The sequence below is a fragment of the Pseudopipra pipra genome, chromosome 7, assembly GCF_036250125.1.
Source record: "Pseudopipra pipra isolate bDixPip1 chromosome 7, bDixPip1.hap1, whole genome shotgun sequence".
Lineage (NCBI taxonomy): Eukaryota > Metazoa > Chordata > Aves > Passeriformes > Pipridae > Pseudopipra > Pseudopipra pipra.
In genome coordinates, this window is record NC_087555.1 from 16,151,772 (window position 1) to 16,174,620 (window position 22,849).

Below are 22,849 nucleotides of genomic sequence, written 5' to 3' on the forward strand. Positions count from 1 at the left end.
TTTCAGGTATAGCTGGAAAATTTGTCTTAAAATCTTAAAAGTATTGTTCTTGATCCTTATTCTTATGGATTTTAACTCTCTAAATTACATGTGAAACCTTTGTAGCTTCAGAAAAGCCTGATGCACCATCTGTACTAAAGCACAGAGGTAAAATACCCCCAGTGGAAGAAGAAAAGCCTGAGTCAATTGTGTTAAAGAAGACTTTGGTTGAAAAACATTTGCATGTAAAAGAGAAAGTAAGTCCTAAGGAGACAATTCAGACAATAGAGCCTCTTGAGTACAAAATCTCACTGGAAACAGCTGATGGAATACTGAAGTCAGAGAGAGATGAGAAGGAGAAAGTTGCTCTTAAATATTTCATTCTGGCTTCTGAAGAAGAGGAAGTAGAAATGGCACCTGTAGTTTCAAGAAAGACTAGTCTTACAGGTGAGAAATTAGAAGTCAAAATAGATCACATTACTTGTACAAAGGATGAACTACCACTACCTGATGAGGAACTGAAATTGATTTCTATAACATCTGAAAGTGTGGAAAGAGATTCTGGAGAAGCAAAAGAGGATGGAATTAAATTACTTGTTCATAGGGAAGGTGCCATAGAGAAAGGCTCTGACAAGTCTAGTGTTCTTCATGAAGAAAAGATTCTTGAGCATGGAAAAGAAGAAATTGAGTCAACTTACGTACCTAAACCCAAAAAGCCATCTCAGCCCAGGGACCAGAAAAGACTTCTAGGAAAAGAGGAGAAATCAAAAATAAGTTTGCAACCTGAAGAATTTCACATTAAGGATAAAACTTTATTTGTACAGGATATCATAGAGGCAGCAATAGTTGAAACTCCTCTGCTTAGAAATGAAAATGAGGGAGGAGGTTTTACTCTAGAGAAATCTGAAGTTCCTCTTGGAGAATCCATGAAGGAGCATGACATACCAAGTAAAACTCAATGGATTAATAAATCTGGTAGCACAGTAGCTGAAATTTCTATGGATAAGATTTTTAGCAAAGAAGCAAAGAGAATGGAAGATATTCAAGATTATGAGAAAGGTAAGAAACTGGACTTTACATCACCAGAACTACATTCCTTAGACCTATCTGAGGAGACTGAACCAGCATTGAGAAAAGATGTTGACCTAGAACACCCCATTGAAGATGAGGAGTTTTCCAGAGAAAAACCTCACCTAGTCTTTAAACCATCTATTCTTAAGCCAGAAGTAGCAGAAAGGAAAGTAAGAGAAAAATATTCTACAGAGAAAGAAGAAGTTCATTATGAGGAGGGTTCAGGACAATTGTTGACTGAGAAAGCACTGCTAAGTGATAAAAAAACAGGCAAAAGGATTATACCAGAGAAGGAGGAGAAAACTATCTTCAGCAGTCACACAAAAGAAGACAAAATTAGAAAATCAAATGTCCCTGAAAAACCGCCTGTGGAAAAAGAATTTGATACACTGTTTACAGCAGAAGGGATCAAAAGTGAAGCTTCCATAGAGGAAAATGAAAAGGAAGTCAAAGATGAAGTAGTTGACAGATCCGAGTCAAAAGAAAAAGTTGCTATTCAGCCACCAGGGAGTCAAGATAAAGAACAATTTCAAGAAGTTCATACCATTCAGGATGAACATAAAGAGGCTCTAGTTCACAAAAGCAAAAAAGGTCAAATTGAAGAAATGAAATCTGCAGAAGGTATAGCAGATGAAAAAACATCAACTAAACATGACATTGGGAAAAGCACAACTGGTACCATGACAAAAGAGAAGGGAAAGCTTTCAGACAAATTACCATCAAGCAAAGAGATACATGCAAATGGAAAAGTTACTTACTCCTCAAGGATAGGTAAGATAATAACTCCCAAGAAAGCAGGAGAGAAAGAATACCAGATATCAGAACCTGCTCATCTGATTGAGCAGGCCACTAGACTTTCAAGTGAAAACAAGAATTTGGATGCACCTGGACAATCATGTGAAGTTTTGGATGTTCCTGCAAAGTCTCATGCAAAGAGAGGTGAGGAAGATTGATGCTGAATTCTTCCACGAAGTGCTTGTACTGTTTGCTTCAGGAGAATATCACTTGCCATTGTGATGTTTTAGTAACACCATTCACAGTTTCATCATAGTCTGTCAGCTGGCTGCACTGGCATTCAGCCACTCTTGACATGTTTGTCTTACCTGTCTGTACATACATCTGTGTGATTACTGTTCATTGTCTTAGTCTTACACTTTTATAAGACTGTGTAAATCATTTTGTCTGCCATTATCTTCTCAGAAAAACTCACTCATTTTTTCTAGTATTCATTTTTCCATCCACTACACTAAAATCTGTCCTGCATTTCATTCATATCATTCTCCCATTAAAAGTATCTTTTATATTTCCTTTCACAAAAAAATAATGAGAAGCAACATAGCATGGGTAATATTTTCAAAATTCTGAGATGATTCATCACAAATTAGGTTACTGACAGAACATCCCTCACTTGTGAAAGTACTGCATTGTCCTGAGACATGTACTTAATTTACACAACTTGTACTTCTGTTGTCTTCATTAGTAAAAGTGTGTGCTTTTTCTAAAAAAAATGCCAGCATATAATTTTAATAGGTACTGAAACTATTTGGGCTGACAGGTGGGTATTGATCAAGGGCCTAATCTTAAATCTAGTATCAAGGAATGGCAAAATTTTACAAAAGAAGGGGCAGGACAATACATAGAGAAACTAGGAGGTTCTAAGGTGCCTGTTAATCCCTACTGCTTCCCATGCTTCAAGATATTGAACTTACCATTGAGATATAGACAGTATAAGTTCATATATAAACATATATGCATATGTTTATATCTTCTTCTCTTTGTACATGTAGGGTAACTAAAGGAATTAAAAATCTGATATGTAGAATAAATGTTTGTCTTAGATTTATTGAACTACATTCCTAATAATATTGTTGTTCTACTTCAGAGGCCAAGCCACCAAAGGAAGAAGCTCCGAAGGGTATCAGTCCAGTCAAAGGTAGGATACTACAAACCTTGTCATGGTTTTACCCCAGCTGGCAACCAAGTACCACACAGCCACTCTTTCACACTGTTTTCAGCACAAGTTCAAAATACAGCCCCGTACAAGCTACTATGAATAAAATTAACTCTCCCCCAGCCCAAACCAGCACATTATCCACCCCTTATTCTATATTGTTTACATCATGCTCAGGTCCCACACTATTCAATACAACCTCATTAACCATCACAACCCTTCCCATCCTTTGGTATGATGCACAAATATCATTCCCTTAGTTGATGAACTAGCACAGTAAAATGTCCATAAAATGTCCACTCATGTCCACAAAATATCCACTGAATTAATTTGGTCCATGACGTTGGACTCCATCTGTTCTGGTGGTCACTCAGGACAGAAGAGTTGGTGTATTACATGGAGTTATTTGGCACCAAAGCCAGCTCAAATTGGGTCACTGTTGCACTTGCAATTCTACTTGTAAGGCTTCTCCTCCTTTGGTTTGCATGGTTCCTGTTATAGTAATTCCTGTAACATACAGCTTAAATAATGGGTTACAACGATTTAAAGATATATCCATAAAAATCTTCACCCTTGGTCCTTTTGGGTCCGGTTATAGGATTTAGCATGGCAATGAACTCTTCCCATTGCTCCTAGTCCAGCTAGCAACATAGGATTCCCACTATAGTAATTAGTCTTCACCATTAGAGCCCATGAGCTACAGGGGGACAGCTTGCCTTACTATGGTCTACACCATGGGCTGCAGGGGAACCTCTCTTTCCCTCCTTCAGTGTGGGGTCCCTTCCAGGGGAGACAGTGCTCCACTGATTTCTCCAATGTGAGTATTTTCCACAGGCTGCAGCTCTTCATAAACTGCTCCAGCATGGGTCCCTTCCACAGGGTGCAGTCCTTCAGGAACAGGCTGCTCCAGCATGAGTCCCCCCAAGGGTCACCAGTCCTGCTCCAGTGTCAGGTTCTCTTGGGGTCACAGCTGTCTATGGGCATCCACCTGCTCCAGCATAGGGTCCTTCACAGGCTGCAGGTGGATATTTGCTCCACTGTGGATTCATCCACAGGTCACAGTCCCTTTGCCTTGAGTTCACACTGGAGCTCCAGCCTGTCCAGCACAGCAGTGCACACAAACAGCAGTGACGACCAGGCCATTGCCCAGCCCAGGCACATCCCAATGGCTGTTACCGAGTCATTCCCAGGCACAGCAGAGTGACATGGTCAGCACTGCAGCACTACAGCCAGCAACAAGAGCAAAAAGCAGCAACTAACAAGCATTAGACTCTAACAATACAGTCGGGCGAGCAAACTCCATGGCAAGCACAGGAACCTGTCGATTAATAGCTAAAAAGCACTAACAGATTTTAATTCAATCTAAGACATTCCAATCAAACCTGTGATATCTCCAATATCAAAATCTCCAAACCAATATCTCCACCCCTTCAAGCCCCACGCTGGGCACTGAAAAGGACTGTCATGGTTTAACCCCAGCTGGCAACCAAGCTCCAAACAGCCACTCACTCATTCCCTCATAGTGGGATGGGGGAGAGAATCAGAAGGGTAAAAGTGAGAAAACTCACAGGTTGGGATAAAGATAATTTAACAGGAAAAGCAAAAGCTGCACACACAAACAAAGCAAACCAAGGAATTCATTCAGCACTTCCCATGGGCAGACAGCTGTTCACTCATATTCAGGACAGCAAGGTTCCATCACTTGAAGGGCAAATGTCATAACTCTGAATCTCCCCCCTTCCTCCTTCTTCCCCCCAGCTTTATATACTGACCATGACACCATAGGGTATGAGATATCACTTTGGTCAGCTGGGATCAGCTTTCCTGACTGTGTCTCATCCCAACTTCTTGTGCACTCCCAGCCTACTCACTGGTGGGGCAGTATGACAAACAGAAAAGACCTTGACTCTGCACAAAAAGACTTGCTGACTCTGCTGTTCAGCAATAACAAAAACATCTCTGTATTATCAACACTGCTTTCAACACAAATCCAAAACACGGCCCCATACTAGCTTCTGTGAAGGCTATTAAATCTACCCCAACCAAAATCAGCCCAACTTATAACCAAAAGCAATGAATCAGGGTTAGTTTATTCATTTCTGAATCTGAATTACAGCCAAGAAGACACCTTCACCAGCAGATGCAGAAAGAAGGAAACTCAGGCCAGGCAGTGGTGGTGAAAAACCTCCTGAAGAGCCTCCATTCACTTACCAACTTAAGGCTGTACCACTGAAGTTTGTCAAGGAGATGAAAGATATAGTGCTAAAAGAAGCTGAGTCTGTTGGGTCTTCTGCAATCTTTGAAGTCCTTATTTCACCATCCACTGCAATTACCAGCTGGATGAAAGATGGAAGTAACATCCGAGAGAGCCCAAAACACAAGTTTATTGCTGATGGCAAAGATAGGAAGCTGCATATTATTGATGTCCAACTGTCTGATGCTGGTGAATATACTTGTGTATTACGACTGGGGAACAAAGAGAAGACCTCTACAGCCAAACTCATTGTTGAAGGTATTCCCTGTTTCAAATTTATCAATAATTTAGACTAGCTACTCCTCAGGCTAGGAGAACTGGTGCTTTGTAATTTTACAGTAGTTGGTAGATGCATCCTTTTGTTTCTCTCAATTGCTACAGGTATTTTTGCATCACATGTTCTGTATATAATTGAACAATTCAAAATTATGTGTTTCCCACAGAACTCCCAGTGCGGTTTGTGAAAACACTTGAAGAAGAAACTACTGTCATTAAAGGCCAGCCACTGTACTTGACGTGTGAGCTTAACAAAGAAAGAAATGTGGTCTGGAGAAAGGATGGTAGGATCATCAAAGCCAAGCCTGGGAAATTTGCTCTGGGTGTTATTGGCTTGTCACATTCTCTCACGGTCACTGATTCAGATGATGCTGATGCTGGCACTTACACTGTTACTGTGGAAGACTCTGAGCTGTCATGCTCATCTTGTGTTAAGGTAGTAGGTAAGCAATCAAAATCATGTTCTCTTTTCTCTCTAGGATATTTGGGCTATTTTAAAATCAGAAAAGTTTTTTCTCCTAGTATTACAATATAAACGGACAGATAAGATTTTTGCAGCTATTAAAAGCTTGTTGTAATACAAAATCTGTTAGTTCTATTTCTTCTTTTTATGACACATCTATTTTTAGTAAAAGTCTACTAAGCTGTATTCTTATGTAACTTTTTGTCATGCAGAGGTTATAAGGGACTGGTTAGTAAAACCCATAAGAGACCAGCATGTTAAACCAAAAGGAACAGCTACTTTCAGCTGTGACATTGTCAAGGATACACCAAACATTAAATGGTTTAAAGGAGATGAGGAAATTCCTGCTGAACCCACTGACAAGACAGAAATCTTGAAAGAAGGAAATAAAATTTTCCTGAAAATCAAGAATGCTGGCCCTGCTGATGTTGGAGAATATTCAGTGGAAGTTGAAGGTCGCAGATACCCAGCTAAACTGACCCTTGGTGGTAAGAAATCTTTTTTTGTTTTTGATTATATTTAATCAGCTCATAGGCTGATGTTGAAAAACGTCTAAATAAAAAAAAGAGGTAACCTGAATTATTATAAAGCTCTATCAAAACTTAACCTGATTATATATGTGTTTATTTGTACATTCTAGAACGTGAAGTTGAACTTCTGAAGCCATTAGAGGATGTTACAGTTTATGAGAAAGAAACAGCAAACTTTGATACAGAAATATCTGAGGATGATATTCCTGGTGAATGGAAGCTGAAAGGAGAAATTCTGAGACCTTCACCTGTAAGCATCCTTCAATTTTACAACACAATGAATTTATATTAAACACTGTGAACAGGTTCCTTGAGTCTTTATGGCAAGATCTGTCATTGCTACTCAGTCCAGAACATAGAAAGGCTAAACCTTATGTTGATTAAAAACCACTGGTTCTCTAAGTAAGGATAATATGCTATAAAAGCTAAGTTTTGAAAGCCTTCATTTTCTTAAGGGATTTCAGCATGTAATTCAGACAATAATAGAAATATCCTACATACATTGTAGGAACTATTCTGGCATTCTAAAGAAGTGTGGAACACTGAATAAATTTACTTCATTTTTAAATTACTGAGTGAAAGTGTTAACTTTAAAAGCAATTTCAGTCTTTCTCCCTGACTGTTTACTGCATATAAAATGTTTATAAAATCTTTTATTAAAAAACCTAGCAGTAAGGCATTGGCATTGTATTTACCAAACTCTGTCATCTCTCCAGACATGTGAAATCAAAGCTGAAGGAGGAAAACGCTTCCTAACCTTACACAAAGTCAAGTTAGAGCAAGCCGGTGAAGTCCTTTATCAGGCACTTAACGCTGTTACTACAGCTATCCTGACAGTAAAAGGTATGATGCACCATGGAGTATGATACCAGCTTAAACAGTTCACATGGAGCACGTTACAAATGACATGTTATGTTTTGCTTCTAGAAATTGAATTGGACTTTGCTGTGCCCCTGAAAGATGTTACTGTTCCTGAGAAGCGCCAAGCAAGGTTTGAGTGTGTCCTTACCAGAGAAGCCAATGTTATATGGTCTAAGGGCACTGATATACTCAAGATTGGAGAAAAATTTGACATCATTGCAGATGGAAAGAAGCATATTCTTGTTATCAATGATTCACAGTTTGATGATGAGGGAGAGTACACTGCTGAAGTTGATGGCAAGAAGAGCACAGCAAGACTGTTTGTGGAAGGCAAGTATTTTCTTATGAATAAAAGAATAAAAAAAATGATAAAGAATATATCTTTTAGAACTACGTTAGTCTTTTTTCTGATGGTATTTATGTGTCTACATTACAGGTGTGAGGCTGAAGTTCATATCACCTCTACAGGATCAAACAGTGAAAGAAGGGGAAACAGCTCACTTTCAGTTTGAGCTTTCTCATGAAGATATGCCAGTGAAATGGTACAAAAATGACAAGAGACTTCATACAAGCAGAACAGTTCTTATTACTTCAGAAGGCAAAATTCATAAATTAGAAATGAGAGAAGTAACACTTGATGATATCTCTGAAATAAAGGCCGTAGTCAAGGACATGAACACACAAGCCAACCTCAAAGTCTTAGGTAATACATAAATAATTTAAAATATGCTATATGATATGTATTAACAATTTTTATAAGTAGAAAGGGACAAAATATTGATGTTTTAGTAAATTCATTTTACTAATTTACCTTTACGTATCCACTATGCCTTTTGTAGAGGCCGATCCATATTTCACTGTGAAGTTACAAGACTACAGTGCTGTAGAGAAAGATGATATTACTCTGGAGTGTGAACTTAGCAAAGATGTGCCAGTAAAATGGTATAAAGATGGTGAAGAACTAGTAGCTTCCAACAGAATTTCCATAAAAACGGATGGCTTGCGCCGTATCCTGAAGATCAAGAAAGCTGCAGAGAGTGATAAGGGTGTTTACGAGTGTGACTGTGGAACCGACAAGACAAGTGCTAATATCCGCGTTGAGTGTAAGTTATCATGTCTTAGCTAAGGAAAGTACTGAAACCTTTGTAAAATAGTGTAGACAGACAGACACTCTCTAGAGTACAAGACCAAAAATGTACCCATAGAAAGCATGCTGTCACAATGAATAGCTGAAATATCTAGATTTACAATTATTAAAAGTATTTACTAGAGACAATATATCTGAGGATATATAAATGGCTTTTGTAAAGACAGTGATGATATATTAGTCTCTATGTCAATTTACAGTAAGGAAAAAAAGCAGTTAACTTAGTCCACTGTAACAGATATCTGGGTTAGTTATGAGGAAAAATATTCTTACTAAAAATAACTAAATTTTCAGACATATTATAGAAGGATGCTGTAGACTGCCAAAACTTGCAGCTTTTTAAAAAGAGGTTAGATAAACACTTATTGGTCATAGCATTTAAATGGCCAAAAGAAGGAATAGGGAGAGAGTTGAGATCCTTTCCAATATTACATGTTTATGGAATGGACTTTGTGAGTAAACAGATGTGAACTTTTGATGTTTTTTTTTTATTTTAGCTCGCATAATTAAAGTGGAGCGTCCACTGTATGGAGTGGAGGTATTTGTTGGTGAAACAGCACGCTTTGAAATTGAAATTTCTGAGCCTGATGTCCATCCTGTATGGAAGCTAAAGGGAGAAACCCTAACACCTTCTCCTGTAAGCTTACTTCTTTATTTTCAGACCATAATTTACAGCAGAAAAACATATTTAATAATCATGTTTTTTTGGTGGTTTCTTAGAATATTCATATTTGGGGTGGGGGGTGTGTTTCTTTATCACCAGGACTGTGAAATCATTGAAGATGGGAAGAAGCATATTCTTGTCCTTCATAACTGCAACCTTGATATGACTGGAGAAGTGTCTTTCCAAGCTGCTAATGCTAAAAGTGCTGCTAATCTGAAAGTGAAAGGTACAGTCTGCATTTGGCCAATATTTCCACATGTGTTTCAGGGCATTAGAACAAATCTAGCATCAGAAATTTCTGTATGAACCTATCACTGATCTGAAAGATCTCTTCTTTGATTTCAGAATTACCTCTCATCTTTATCACTCCACTAAGTGATGTGAAGGTCTTTGAGAAGGATGAAGCTAAGTTTGAATGTGAGGTATCCAGAGAACCCAAGACTTTCCGCTGGTTGAAAGGAACAGAAGAGATCACTCCTGATGAAAGATTTGAAATTGTTTCAGAAGGAACAAAGCATGCTCTGATTATTAAATCTGTTGCCTTTGAGGATGAAGTTAAATATACATTTGAAGCTGAGGATAAAAGAACAAGTGCCAAGCTAATTATTGAAGGTTTGTTAGACTTTGCCTTCCCAGGAAAGTTTTGCATCATAGTACTTGAATAGTTTTTATTGATAATGTTATTGTTAATTACATGTTACTTTGTTATAGGTATCCGCCTGAAATTCATTACTCCTCTCAAGGATGTAACCAAAAAGGAACGAGAAACTGCAGAGTTCACTGTGGAACTCTCTCATGAAAATATCTCTGTTGCCTGGTTCAAGAATGACCAACGACTACATACCAGCAAAGTGGTTTCAATGACAGATGATGGCAAATTCCATACACTCGCAATTAAAGATCTTACTATTGATGACACTTCTCAGATTAAAGTAGAAGCTATGGGCAAATCCTCAGAAGCTAAACTCACTGTTCTTGGTAAGAATACCCAAAAGAATTTACCTGATGTATATTGTCAGAAGAGTCATATTCATAAAAAATGACAGTCAGAAATTCTTGGGGTTGGCCTAAATCTACATGTGATTTTGAAAATTTTACGATTTCTTTTTCTTCTTTGGGTCTCTGTTTTCCTATTCACAAAGGATGATTAAAATAACTTTAAAATTTCAAGCAACTCTTGCAAAGTTAGTAATTAGATAACTTAAACAGTGCTCTGAAACTCCTAGAACATCAAAAGAAAAAGAATTGGGTTTTAGATGTTTATTGTTTTCCTTCTTACAATAGCCCTGTGAAATATTTATAAGGACTATATTTAATCCTTCTTGCAGGACATAAACAAGAAATGTATTTTATGGTAGAAACGAATTGTTTTTTTCTGAAAGACTAAAACTTCAGACTGAAACATCTTAACTTTTGCTTGCAGAGGGAGACCCTTACTTCACTGGGAAGCTGCAGGATTACACTGCCGTAGAGAAAGATGAAGTAATCTTACAATGTGAAATCAGCAAAGCAGATGCCCCAGTGAAATGGATGAAGGATGGCAATCCAATTACTGCATCAAAGAATGTTGTTATTAAGGCTGATGGTAAAAAGAGAATCCTTATTCTCAAGAAAGCTTTGAAGAAAGACATTGGACAGTACACTTGTGACTGTGGTACTGATCAAACCTCTGCTAAACTCAATATTGAAGGTATGGTGATTTTAGTGGGCTGCTCTGTAGTAGAGACCTTGTGGGATTTGCTAGGCATTGTGGGAGTCAATCACTTTTTTTTTTCTGCAGACCGGGATATTGAGATTGTACGACCACTATACAGCGTGGAGGTGATCGAGACAGAGACTGCCCGTTTTGACATTGAAATCTCCGAGGAAGGTGTCCATGGGAATTGGAAGCTAAAAGGAGAACCCCTTACTGAATCAGCTGTAAGCAAATATTTCAGGATGTTTTTTATGTATGTCTCAACAATTTGCAGGGAGCTAGGGTGTAAGGGAGGCTTCAGAAACCAAAACCAATCTCTTTATGCTTTCAATAGGGGTTACTGTAATAAAAATACTGGTTTTTTTCATTAGTAACTTTTAAAATGTAATACAGACTTAATCCAAAATGTTATATAAAATGGCTAAACCATAAATTATTTTACATAAGTTGGTATATTCTTTATTGCTAGTCCTTAACAATCATGCATCCAAAGTGCAAAGACCTTGTATAATTCACTTAAACATAATGGCATTTAAAAATACAAACTCTGTGTTACCTGCATTTGCCTCAATTTTTGGTTTAAATAGATGTAGATCACATTTTCAAACCCTTTTTCATTTCTGTGACAGTTAAAATTAGTATAAAATTGTATAGAGCTTAATCAAATATTCTTAATTCCTTGATGAAAGGATCTGGAAAATAAAGAAACAATACAATCACAACTGGCAATAATTTGGCAATTCCTTGATGTAACGTTACAAATGTGAATAATGCACAAAGATCGGAAGTTCCATGAAATCAGTCTCTGCATAAGAGAAGGAAAGGTCTTTTCAAGTAAAGGTCACAGCACAAGCTTAACAATTTCTAGTTCCCTTAGGGGAACTAGGCCTCTGGCTGATCTAAATATTGATATATTGGCTAGTTAATCAGCAGACAAATGTGGTGCCTCTTTCTCTTTCTTTCAAAGAGGAAGCAGGCTGTATTAGGAAGAGACTTTGAAAGGAAAGGCCTATGAATGAATGTTTTTAAGGTGTATTTCATGTGGCAGTGGGCCTAAGTTTGTGAGTGGAGAAGACGAAAACAAATGCATGATATGAGGAAAAGTAGGGGTTCTTGTGGTGAGGAGTACAAAAAAATTGTTTCATTTCTATTTTTGCAGGAATGTGAAATCAAGGAAGAAGGCAAAAAGCACTTCCTTACACTGTACAATGTGCGCTTAGATCAAGCTGGTGGAGTAGATTTCCAAGCAGCAAATGCCAAGTCTGGCGCTCACCTTCGAGTGAAACGTAAGTGTCTTTTAAACTGAAATTAATGAAGCGAAAACGTGGTACTCATTGCCTCTTGGGAATGGGTGGAAAATCTCTGTAGTGTATTGCATCCCCAGTGATCCCTTTAAGTATAGCAACTCAAGGATTAGTTACGCAAATCATCTTAATTTTTTAGTTTAGGAACGTCCTATATGTTTTTTAACCTTGTATGTAATTTATTTGTATAGGAGAAGTAAAAATCAGGAGATGGCCTTGAAGGCTTCTTCATGGTCTGGCATCATATACTGTTATGAAATCAAACTATTGCAAGCAAAGGCTTTACTGCATGAAAGTATCATGTTAACTGGAGAGGATAGGATAACAGTGATATCTGGGGATAGGGTTAAGAGCTTGATGGACAGGGACAGACTACACGGTTGAAGACCACTTGTTTCCCACTCCAATCCTAGCCCTCGCTATTTTGGAAAACACATGCCTTATCTAGCAACAGGCATGCAAGGCTTGGCAGGGAGACAGATGCACAGCAACTTTCTTGCTGACCTTGTTCAATTTAAAGAAACACGCTCTGCAAATAGGAAATTGTAGGTGACCAGCCCTCCCCTAAGAACCCAGGGTGGCCTCTTCTATTTAGGGAATTTAAAGAGCAGCATAGCGATGTCTGTCTCTCTTGAGGGAAGCCACCATGGAGATTAGTACATAAGGGGAGCAGCAGCTCTTTCTTGGGTAGAAGTGAGTAATCTGAAAATTATGTCTTCTCCTTACCAAGCTCGAGTAATTGGCTTGCTGAGACCCCTCAAGGATGTAACAGTGACAGCTGGGGAATCTGCAACCTTCGATTGTGAACTCTCTTATGAGGGAATCCCAGTAGAGTGGTTCCTGCAAGGAAAGAAATTGGAGCCCAGTGATAAGGTAAAGAAACTAAACTTTGCTTTTCCTCATGTTTCCTCCTCCTTCTTCTCTTTCAAGTCTCTTCCCCTTCTTTATTTATTATTTATTTTCTGCCAGTAGAAGTACTAAGGCACAGCAATATTATAGTGTTACTGTGCCAAAGGGTAAATCCTCAGTAAATCAGATATAGCAATTTTTTTCCCAGAAATTCCAGTATTCTGGAATACTATGAGTATTTGTTATACAAAGGGAAACTAAGGTTCCAAAATATGAATAATTACAACAGTGGTTTTGGGTCTGGTTCTGTTGGAGACTCAGCCACAGGGATACTGAATACTTTTTGCTCAGGTTACTTGTGATTACAGTGAGAGGATTTTGAAAGGTGCTATCAGGAAAAGCTTTTTTTCCTCCTGAATACTGAGTTGCAGTCCAATTCTGCATATAAGGGGATTAAGAGGATTCAAATTCCATTTCAGGCATTTGTTCTGGCTCTCCAGATAACTCTCTGGGCAGATTTGCTTGTCAAGCACTTCTCACTAGCTATTTTTAACCCTTCATCAAGTGCTGGCTCTTTACTCTGAGATCTGAGCAGCCTGGAATGCAATCAATTTAATATTTAAAGTTAATGGTAGGGGCAATAAATAAAGAAACATAAATAAATACATCAAGAAATGTAAAGGATTATTACTGGGTTTAAGACTTTTTTTTTACTTACTAGACCTAAAGAAAATAAAGCAAATGAAAATAGAAGTTGGAAACCTCACACAAAGAAAAGTTTCAAGGCATTACATGACCTAGCAAAGTTTCAGAACTTGTAATAATGCTGCTAATAATGCTTTGGTGTAGATTTTTTTTTCCTTTTAAATACAAATTTTAACATATTATTTTCAGGTTTTGATAGATCTTTCTAAGCTTCACCAAATTTGCATAAATAAAAACTATTTCATAAGAGAAATAGAATATAAAAATAGGGGAAAAAACAGATCATGGTGATAGGAGACCCTATTAGAATATTTAAGGACAGATAAACAAAGTTGAAAGTCAGCAGATGAGGCATGAAATAAATCAAGGTCATTATTTCTGAGTTTCAGAATGAAAATGTGAAAAACTATTGATCAGTGCATAGGATTGATAGTTATTACTGCCTAGGAAGAAAAATATTTTATGTTCCATATTCTGTATGATAGAACATTATTTTGGTCCTATCTTTCTGAGCTATCATTACATGAAAAAAAATTTGAGGTTTTCATTCAGTTTACATATACAGTCAAAACTGTCATTTGACTTCAGTTGAAATTTTATCAAGAAGAAATTGAGAGTAAACCATATATTTACTTAATGTATCACTTTCTACCCATTTAAAATAGACTCTTGAAACGTATTTACAACTCTCTTCAAGAATCAATCTAATTGTAGAAGTGTTTCATTTTAGCTGTTGCTAATTCAAACCTTCACAGATATAACCTTTATTGATTGAAGTGACCTCTTTGTTTATCTTTGCTGTTTATCTTGGTCAAATATATATTTGGCTTCATCTCAGTCTCTTTCAGATGAATACTCACTAGAGAGAGTTTTCAGGGGCACAGTGACCATTTGGGAGGAAGGACAGCCTCTTTCTTCCTTCCTTCACTCTGAAAAAAAAGGGACTGCCTTCTCAAAAGCAACTCATTATTTTATCCTTGTTCCTTAGCAGAAGCTTGCTTTTCACCTTTATTTTTCTAAACCAGCATCTACCACCTAGTCACATACTTCTCTGAAAACAGATAAAAAGAATTCTTCAAGAGCTGTGTTAAAATCTACAGCATGAATAAGTAGCAATCCTCTTGATGGCTGCAGTGCAGGATGTGTCCTTGAATCTTCCAGGACCCCCAGGTCCACTCCTAGAGAAAAGGGATGTTTTTGTAGGAGTAGCCCAATACAAAACCATGATTACAAAGTAGTTTCTGCACAAAAGTTAGTCTTTTAGGCAGAATGTAAAGTCAAAATTGCATTTCCAGAAGAGTGTGTGTGTGCGGTGCCAAACCTCTTTATATCTGTACATTTTTACTTTAGATGTAGCCATCAGTAATAACTACTTTTCCCCATAAATTTGCTTATTTTTTATCTGTTCAAAATAGACATGATCTCAAGTCGGCCTCAAAATCCTCAAAGCATTGAGGATTGAGCTATATCTAGTATATACAAGAGGAAAGTATCAAAACTTCATATAAAAGTGGACAACCAAACTCCACAGATAATAAATAGCAATGCTATTTCATGAAATATTTCTTAAATATTTGTTGTAGATAATTACAAAGGGATTTTAATTTACTTTTTAAGGTTGTGACCCGTGCTGAAGGGAGAGTTCACACACTTGTTCTGAGAGACGTCAAATTAACAGATGCAGGAGAGGTATCACTGACAGCAAAAGATTTCAGAACTCAAGCAAATCTTTTTGTGAAAGGTAAGTCAGTCATTTTAGTTAAACTATAATCAGTATTAATGGTCCATTCATTATTCACCCTGGAATAAGATGTGAATATACACCATATATCAAATGAGCAGGATCATATATATGACATTGGATGGGTAGATAACTTCCCTAATTAAAAAAGCCACCTAGTTAAAAATCTCTGTGCTTCACAGAAGAGCTGAAGAAAGGGGAAAATACTGAAAATGTATGAGATGTGGGAGATGAACCAGTTCATTAGGACTTCTAGGGCTTTATTGCAGACTCGAATATTCAATTGGCCTTTATGGCTCCTGGTGGCTTTTTCTGTTCTTTGGAATTTCCAGAAACCTATGAGAGCATAATTCTACCATCAGGCAAGGGATATAACATTGTCTGTATACCCACTTGTACACTTGCAAGCCATGTAATATTAAGAAATAAAAAAAGGGCACACACTAATCCAGTAATTCAAGGAAAAACTTAAAAAAAAAAATCCTCCAAGGTCAGTGTAATTTTAGAGTCACTGAGATGACATGGGTATGGTTCAGCTAAAGAAACTGATTTGCAAGGCTTTGTCATGATTTGTAATTAAAAACCCCATGGATATCATTCTTTCTAATCTTACAGTAGGCTGAAAATGAGGAAATTAACAGAATTAATAAAACCATGCCTGTGCATTAGAAATAAAGTTTTAAAAAACCTTCAGCAGAGACATCCAAGAACCTTTTTGATTATTCAGTCAAGCAAAATTAGTAAATAGCATGAGACTGTTCTGTATAAGCAGAAGACTGGCTATCATTTAGATCTTTTCTATCAAAAAATCCATCTGTCTCTTTTAGAACCCCCTGTTGAATTTACTAAACCACTTGAGGACCAGACTGTTGAAGAGGAGGCCACTGCAATACTGGAATGTGAAGTTTCCAGGGAAAATGCAAAAGTTAAATGGTTCAAAAACGGAGAAGAAATTCACAAATCAAAGAAGTATGATATAATTTCTGATGGCAGGGTCAGAAAACTCATCATCCATGGCTGCACACTGGACGATGCAAAAACATATAGCTGTGATGCTAAGGATTTTAAGACATCATGTTTTCTCAATGTAGAACGTGAGTAATTTACAGTTTTCTACAAAATTTCTAGATGCTATAAAAGCTATGTACTAGTGTCTATGACTAATAATAATATCAGTGTCAGCAATTTTTTTCTTCTCTACTGTAGACTTTCCTCTGCTAAACATTTCCTTTTCTCTTACAGCTATTCGTGTTGAGTTCCTGAAACCTCTAACTGACCTTGAGGTTAAAGAAAAACAATCTGCTCGGTTTGAATGTGAAATTTCTCGTCCAGGTGTCAAGGTCAATAATAATACTTTTTAATCTCAGTAACTCCTTCAACTAATGGAGACAACTCTATTACATAGTTATAAAAGAAAATACAACTGAAATCTATGACGAGTGTGTTACTATTAATAACCATGTTAATTTGTTCTGAAACAGGTGAAGTGGTTTAAGGATGGCATGGAAATCAGAAAAGGCAAAAAGTATGATATAATTTCCAAAGGTGCAGAACACATTCTTGTTGTCAATAAATGTGTCTTTGATGATGAAGCTGAATATTCCTGTGAAGCAAAAACAGCTCGAACTTCAGGCCTACTTACAGTGATAGGTAAACACAGTGTTTTACAATCTAATATGTGAAAAATAAAAAATGTGAGGGTTTTTTTATGACAAGCTTTAATCATCTCTCAAAATTCTTCTTGCAGAGGAGGAGGCTGTTTTCACAAAAAATCTTCCTGATCTTGAAGTAAATGAAAATGACACTGTAAAATTGATCTGTGAAGTTTCAAGGCCTAATGCTGAAGTTACTTGGCTTAAAGGAGATGAAGAGGTACCTGATGGTGGTAGATTTGAACACATTTCTGATGGTAGAAAGAGAATTCTTCTTATACATAATGCTCATCCAGAAGATGCTGGCAAATATACTTGCAAGCTCCCAAGCTCAAGTACAACAGGAAAACTTACTGTACACGGTAAGTGTTACTTTGGTGGCCTTGTTTTCTGGAAAAAAAAAAAAAGAATAAAATTAAAAATATTTCAAAAACAGTAAGAATACACAATTTTGTTTATTCCCTTCACAAGTAAAAATAAAATAAAATTATACATATCTACAAAAATGTTTTCTTTCAGAACTTGCAGCAGAATTTCTTACCAGACCACAAAATCTTGAGGTGCTTGAAGGAGAAAAAGCTGAATTTGTCTGTACAGTATCCAAAGAGGCAATTGAAGTACAGTGGCTGAGGGGTGACACAGTCCTAGAGCCTGGTGATAAGTACGACATCATTTCAGATGGCAAAAAGAGGACACTTGTGGTTAAAGACACTATTCTAGGAGATACAGGAATGTACAGCGTCATGGTTGGTGAAGCTAAAGCTGCAGCACACTTAGGAGTGATTGGTAAGCTTTATTTTATCAATATGTAGGTGCATGTTTTGTTGCACTCCTTATACTATATGATGTTCTATTTCTTCTGTTTTCTCAATTTCAGAAAAACTCAGAATTATAACTGCCCTTAAGGACCAAGAAGTTAAAGAGTGTCAAGAAGTTATCTTCCACTGTGAAGTTAATAAAGAAGGTGCCAAAGAGAAGTGGTACAAAAATGATGAGGCAATATTTGATAGTGCAAAGTACATTATTGTTCAGAAGGGTTTAGTTTACACTCTCAGAATCAGAGACGCAGAGCTGAAAGATCAAGCTACCTACAGCATTGCACTGTCAAACCAGAGAGGTGAACAGGTCAAAAGCTCTGCTGCCTTAACAGTATTAGGTAAATCTCTTGCACTACATTAAAATTGTTTCATCAACATTCAGTTTCATATGAGGATGTAAAAATGTTCACTTTTTTGTCATAACAGAGGAGGATCTCAGAATTGTTGAGCCCCTTGAAGACATTGAGACCATGGAAAAGAAAACTGTCACATTCTGGTGCAAAGTCAATCGCCTTAATGCAACTCTCAAATGGACAAAGAATGGCGAAGAGATCGCATTCGACAGGCGCATTTTGTACAAAATTGATAAATTCAAACACTCGTTGATCATTAAAGACTGTGGGTTTATAGATGAAGGTGAATACACTGTTACTGCTGGACAAGACAAATCTGTTGCAGAGCTTCTCATCACAGAAGCACCAGCAGACTTCACTGAACATCTTCAGGACCAGACTGTCACTGAATTTGATGATGCTGTCTTTACATGCCAGCTTTCCAAAGAGAAAGTCAGTGTAAAATGGTACAGAAATGGAAGAGAAATCAAAGAAGGCAAAAAGTATGTACATTTTATTATGCTTGTTAATGTGCTAAACATGCTTGCTTTACTTTGTTGCTTGGTCTGGAAGCTAAAATACCACTTATTTTTCTCCCCCATAAAGATACCAGTTTGAAAAGGATGGAAATCTGCACCGATTAATCATAAAAGACTGTAGACTAGATGATGAGTGTGAATATTCCTGTGGAGTGGATGACAGGAGATCTAGGGCAAGACTTTTTGTTGAAGGTATTTGTAAAATCGAATAGGATTTATTTCTTCTTTGTTTAATAATAGTAGAAACAATAAACAAATAACACCAATTAATTACCATTTCTTTCAGAAATCCCTGTTGAGATTATCCGACCACCACAAGATATTTATGAAGTTCCTGGTGCAGATGTCATCTTCATGGCTGAATTGAACAAAGATGGTGTGGAGGTCAAGTGGCTGAGAAACAACATGATTATCATCCAAGGTGACAAACATCAGATGATGAGTGAAGGGAAGGTCCACAGGCTGCAGGTTTGCGAGATAAAGCCCCGTGACCAAGGGGAATACAGATTTATCGCCAAAGATAAGGAAGCTAGAGCTAAGCTTGAATTAGCTGGTAAGTTGCTTGCTTTGTGTTCCTTTTATAAAATCTTAGTGAATTAACTGTTTAAGTAAATTGATTTTTGTCCTTTCAAAGAGTTGAACTAAAATGAATACACAATCAGCCTGAGAAAAGCACAAGTCTGTTAAACTATATGTATTATAATTCAAGCAAAAAATATTTTTTATTATACCGTGCTGGTCCAACTGTTGAGGAAAATATAGGTCACTTTTCAATGTCAATACCAAAGAGCATGATTTGAGCTTAAAGAAGACGGAACCTTTTCATTAAGTCACTAATAAAATATGGAAATTATTTGGCCTACTTATTTCAGTCATATAAGACATTTAATTCCTAATTTGTCTGCTTTAGAGGATTGACCAATAAAATAATTAAATTAATGCTCAAAAAGCAACTCTCACTATCCTGATTTTATAGGAGAACACAATACAGTATATCAACCAGCTGAATTTCTTTCTCTGGAGCTGTCCGATGAGTATAAAAAGGATTTCCTCTAGAATTTACACAACAGCTCCTTTTACTTCTCTACGTTAGCATCTTTGCTGACTACACAAACATATGATTTTTATATATATATATATATATATGCAAGTCACATTCATCTTTATAGCTTACTTGTCACATTGATCTTTCTTAGCTGCACCTAAAATCAAGACTGGTGATCAAAATCTTGTGGTTGATGTTGGGAAACCTTTAACTATGACTGTCCCATACGATGCCTACCCAAGAGCAGAAGCCGAATGGTCAAAAGCAGGGGAAAGTCTGCCCACAACAACTGTTGATACAACAACTGAATGCACTACCTTCAAAATTTTTGAAGCAAAGAAATCAGATAAGGGAAGGTACAAAGTTTTGCTTCGAAACAAACATGGGCAGGCAGAAGCATTCATCAATGTAGAGGTCATTGGTAAGTACTTCTATTATTAAAACCCTTCTTAAATTTATTTCATAGAATCATACCTTCCACTTGCCCCTAGGGAGAAGCTGTAGATTGTAAAGAGGTCTTCTCTTGGCCTCCTCTTCTCTAGCCAGAGGGGGGAAAAAAAAGATGCAATGCCCTGAAATACTGAAATATTGTCATATCTTTATTAGATGTTCCAGGTCCAGTTAGAAACTTGGAAGTCACTGAAACTTATGATGGTGAAGTTGGTCTCGCCTGGCAAGAACCAGAAAGTGATGGTGGAAGTAAAATCATAGGCTACGTTGTTGAAAGACGTGATATTAAGCGTAAAACCTGGATTACGGTCACAGATCGTGCTGAAAATTGTGAATACACTGTTACTGGACTTCAAAAAGGAGGAGTTGAGTACCTCTTCCGTGTTAGTGCACGCAACAGAGTGGGTACTGGTGAGCCAGTGGAAACAGACACACCTGTGGAAGCTAAGAGCAAATTTGGTGAGTAGAAGTTATCAAAAAATCAGTGTTTGACAGCAGTGTAGGAAAAGCAGTATAAACTCTAACAATAGATAAAACCCACATACTTTGGTTTTCATTTTTCTCCCTAAAATAAAATGCAGATGTTCCTGGTCCTCCTCAAAATGTAGAAGTTAGTGATGTGAACAGGTTTGGAGCCACACTTAGCTGGGAACCACCTGAGTATGATGGAGGATCTCCAATAACTGGCTACGTTATTGAACTGCGTAACAAAGGTTCCATCAGATGGGAGCCAACTATGACCACAGGAGCTGATGAACTGTCAGCTCTCCTGACTGATGTTGTGGAAAATGAAGAATATTTCTTCAGAGTAAGAGCTCAAAACATGGTTGGAGTTGGCAAACCAAGTCCTGCTACACGTGCAGTAAAAATTATGGACCCAATTGGTAAGTATGCAAAGTATGCGTGATTGTGATTGCATTATGAGACAGGGACATTTTGGATGTTTATGCCATGAGTGCACAAAAGTTCAGTTGAGAAATGTGTGTGCTGCAAATACTGTGTGCAGTTAGATTTTGGCTATTTTTGTCCTCCAAATGTATCAGAAGTACCTTGTTACCATTTGGTTCAGTAAGAACTCCAAATATTTTTGCTCTGAAGTTAGGATCCAACTCAGTTTAGAATTTTGGTTGAGAAAAAGCTATGCAAAGGCTTTAGAAACAGTACTGTAAGATACAAATAGCTGATTTGCAGAACCATACTTTTTTGTCAGTGGCAAAAATGTATTTGTTGCAATTTTTTTTCAGAGAGACCAAGTCCTCCCATTAACCTTGAGCATTCAGATCAAACTAAGTCATCAGTTCAGCTCACATGGGAACCTCCTCTTGAAGATGGAGGAAGTCCAATCTTGGGCTACATTGTTGAAAGGCAAGAAGAAGGAACGGACAAGTGGATTCGTTGTAACCCAAAACTAGTACCTGCTCTTACTTTTAAGGTATGATGTCCTCTTCATCAACACTTAAAATGTATAGATCATCTTTAATATGAGTTAGTAAAGTATTATTTGTGCTTTTTAGGTAACTGGATTGAAACAAGGATCCAGTTATTACTACAGAGTCTCAGCAGAAAATGCAGCTGGTGTGTCTGACCCAGCAGAGGCTATTGGGCCATTAACTGCAGATGATACTTTTGGTAAGCCATATGCTAGTTATTAAAGACAATTAATCAGATAAGGCACATTATTAAAGAGCATCTTGTTGGTAATATGTGACGATTTCTCACCAGATAACTGTCACACCTTAGACATTCGAGTTTATGAGCCATTTCTCCTTCATTATGAATTCTTCAGATAATTATCTGTACTATTAGGTAGAGGCCTATTAGGTTGCCTGAGGAGGAAGGCATGACCTTTCGTCTCCTGACCGAGCTTTGTGGAAGATGGGAGATAACAGAAAGAGAGAAAGGCATAGAAGACCTCTGGGGAAAAAAAAAATTAAACAATACATAGTTCTTATATTAAAGGGAAATTAGATATCCTACTTGGTAATGCTAATCTCCCTTATCATCTCACATATTTCTAAAAAAAAAAAAAAAGGCATTTAGTCAGGACAGGTAGGCAGTGATAAGCCAAAGCTAGGCCTAGGCAGCTCCACCCTGAAAGCTGAGATACAATCAGAATCAACCTCTCAACACAGCTATTGTTACCCATATTCATAACAACAGAAAATATTTCATAGAATCCATTTTCCACTTTTTCCAGTTGAACCTACAATGGACCTAAGTGCATTTAAAGATGGGCTGGAAGTTATTGTTCCAGAGCCAATCAAGATCCGTGTTCCCATCACTGGCTATCCTGTTCCAACTGCCACCTGGTCTTTTGGTGATCAAGTCTTAGAAGAGGGTGATCGTGTAAAAATGAAGACCACTGCCTCCTTTGCAGAACTTGTAATTACTCCGAGTGAACGTCCAGACAAGGGAATTTATTACTTAGCATTAGAAAACCCTGTGTCATCTGTTTCAGGAGAAATTAATGTTAATGTCATTGGTAAGTGGACATGTATATATTCTTGCAATAATATTCTGTA

The 22,849-nt window shown here is 37.3% G+C and overlaps 1 protein-coding gene across 1 annotated transcript in view; it reads left to right on the plus strand.

Annotated features, from left to right (window-relative positions):
* Positions 1-22,849, plus strand: part of TTN (titin) — a 244,337-nt gene that overhangs the window by 139,119 nt on the left and 82,369 nt on the right. Inside the window, exons 184-216 of the mRNA XM_064660725.1 lie at positions 2,933-2,983; positions 5,118-5,513; positions 5,699-5,974; positions 6,207-6,482; positions 6,635-6,774; positions 7,241-7,367; positions 7,452-7,715; positions 7,822-8,088; positions 8,225-8,488; positions 9,030-9,169; positions 9,296-9,422; positions 9,542-9,808; positions 9,908-10,174; positions 10,620-10,886; positions 10,977-11,116; positions 12,052-12,178; positions 12,927-13,069; positions 15,368-15,491; positions 16,319-16,585; positions 16,734-16,831; positions 16,973-17,141; positions 17,239-17,505; positions 17,663-17,929; positions 18,021-18,299; positions 18,388-18,796; positions 18,900-19,024; positions 19,119-19,385; positions 20,029-20,298; positions 20,484-20,786; positions 20,909-21,211; positions 21,572-21,759; positions 21,842-21,956; positions 22,525-22,809. Of these exons, the coding sequence (XP_064516795.1) occupies positions 2,933-2,983; positions 5,118-5,513; positions 5,699-5,974; positions 6,207-6,482; positions 6,635-6,774; positions 7,241-7,367; positions 7,452-7,715; positions 7,822-8,088; positions 8,225-8,488; positions 9,030-9,169; positions 9,296-9,422; positions 9,542-9,808; positions 9,908-10,174; positions 10,620-10,886; positions 10,977-11,116; positions 12,052-12,178; positions 12,927-13,069; positions 15,368-15,491; positions 16,319-16,585; positions 16,734-16,831; positions 16,973-17,141; positions 17,239-17,505; positions 17,663-17,929; positions 18,021-18,299; positions 18,388-18,796; positions 18,900-19,024; positions 19,119-19,385; positions 20,029-20,298; positions 20,484-20,786; positions 20,909-21,211; positions 21,572-21,759; positions 21,842-21,956; positions 22,525-22,809 (7,275 nt within the window). The remainder of the gene's footprint in view (positions 1-2,932; positions 2,984-5,117; positions 5,514-5,698; positions 5,975-6,206; positions 6,483-6,634; positions 6,775-7,240; positions 7,368-7,451; positions 7,716-7,821; positions 8,089-8,224; positions 8,489-9,029; positions 9,170-9,295; positions 9,423-9,541; positions 9,809-9,907; positions 10,175-10,619; positions 10,887-10,976; positions 11,117-12,051; positions 12,179-12,926; positions 13,070-15,367; positions 15,492-16,318; positions 16,586-16,733; positions 16,832-16,972; positions 17,142-17,238; positions 17,506-17,662; positions 17,930-18,020; positions 18,300-18,387; positions 18,797-18,899; positions 19,025-19,118; positions 19,386-20,028; positions 20,299-20,483; positions 20,787-20,908; positions 21,212-21,571; positions 21,760-21,841; positions 21,957-22,524; positions 22,810-22,849) is intronic.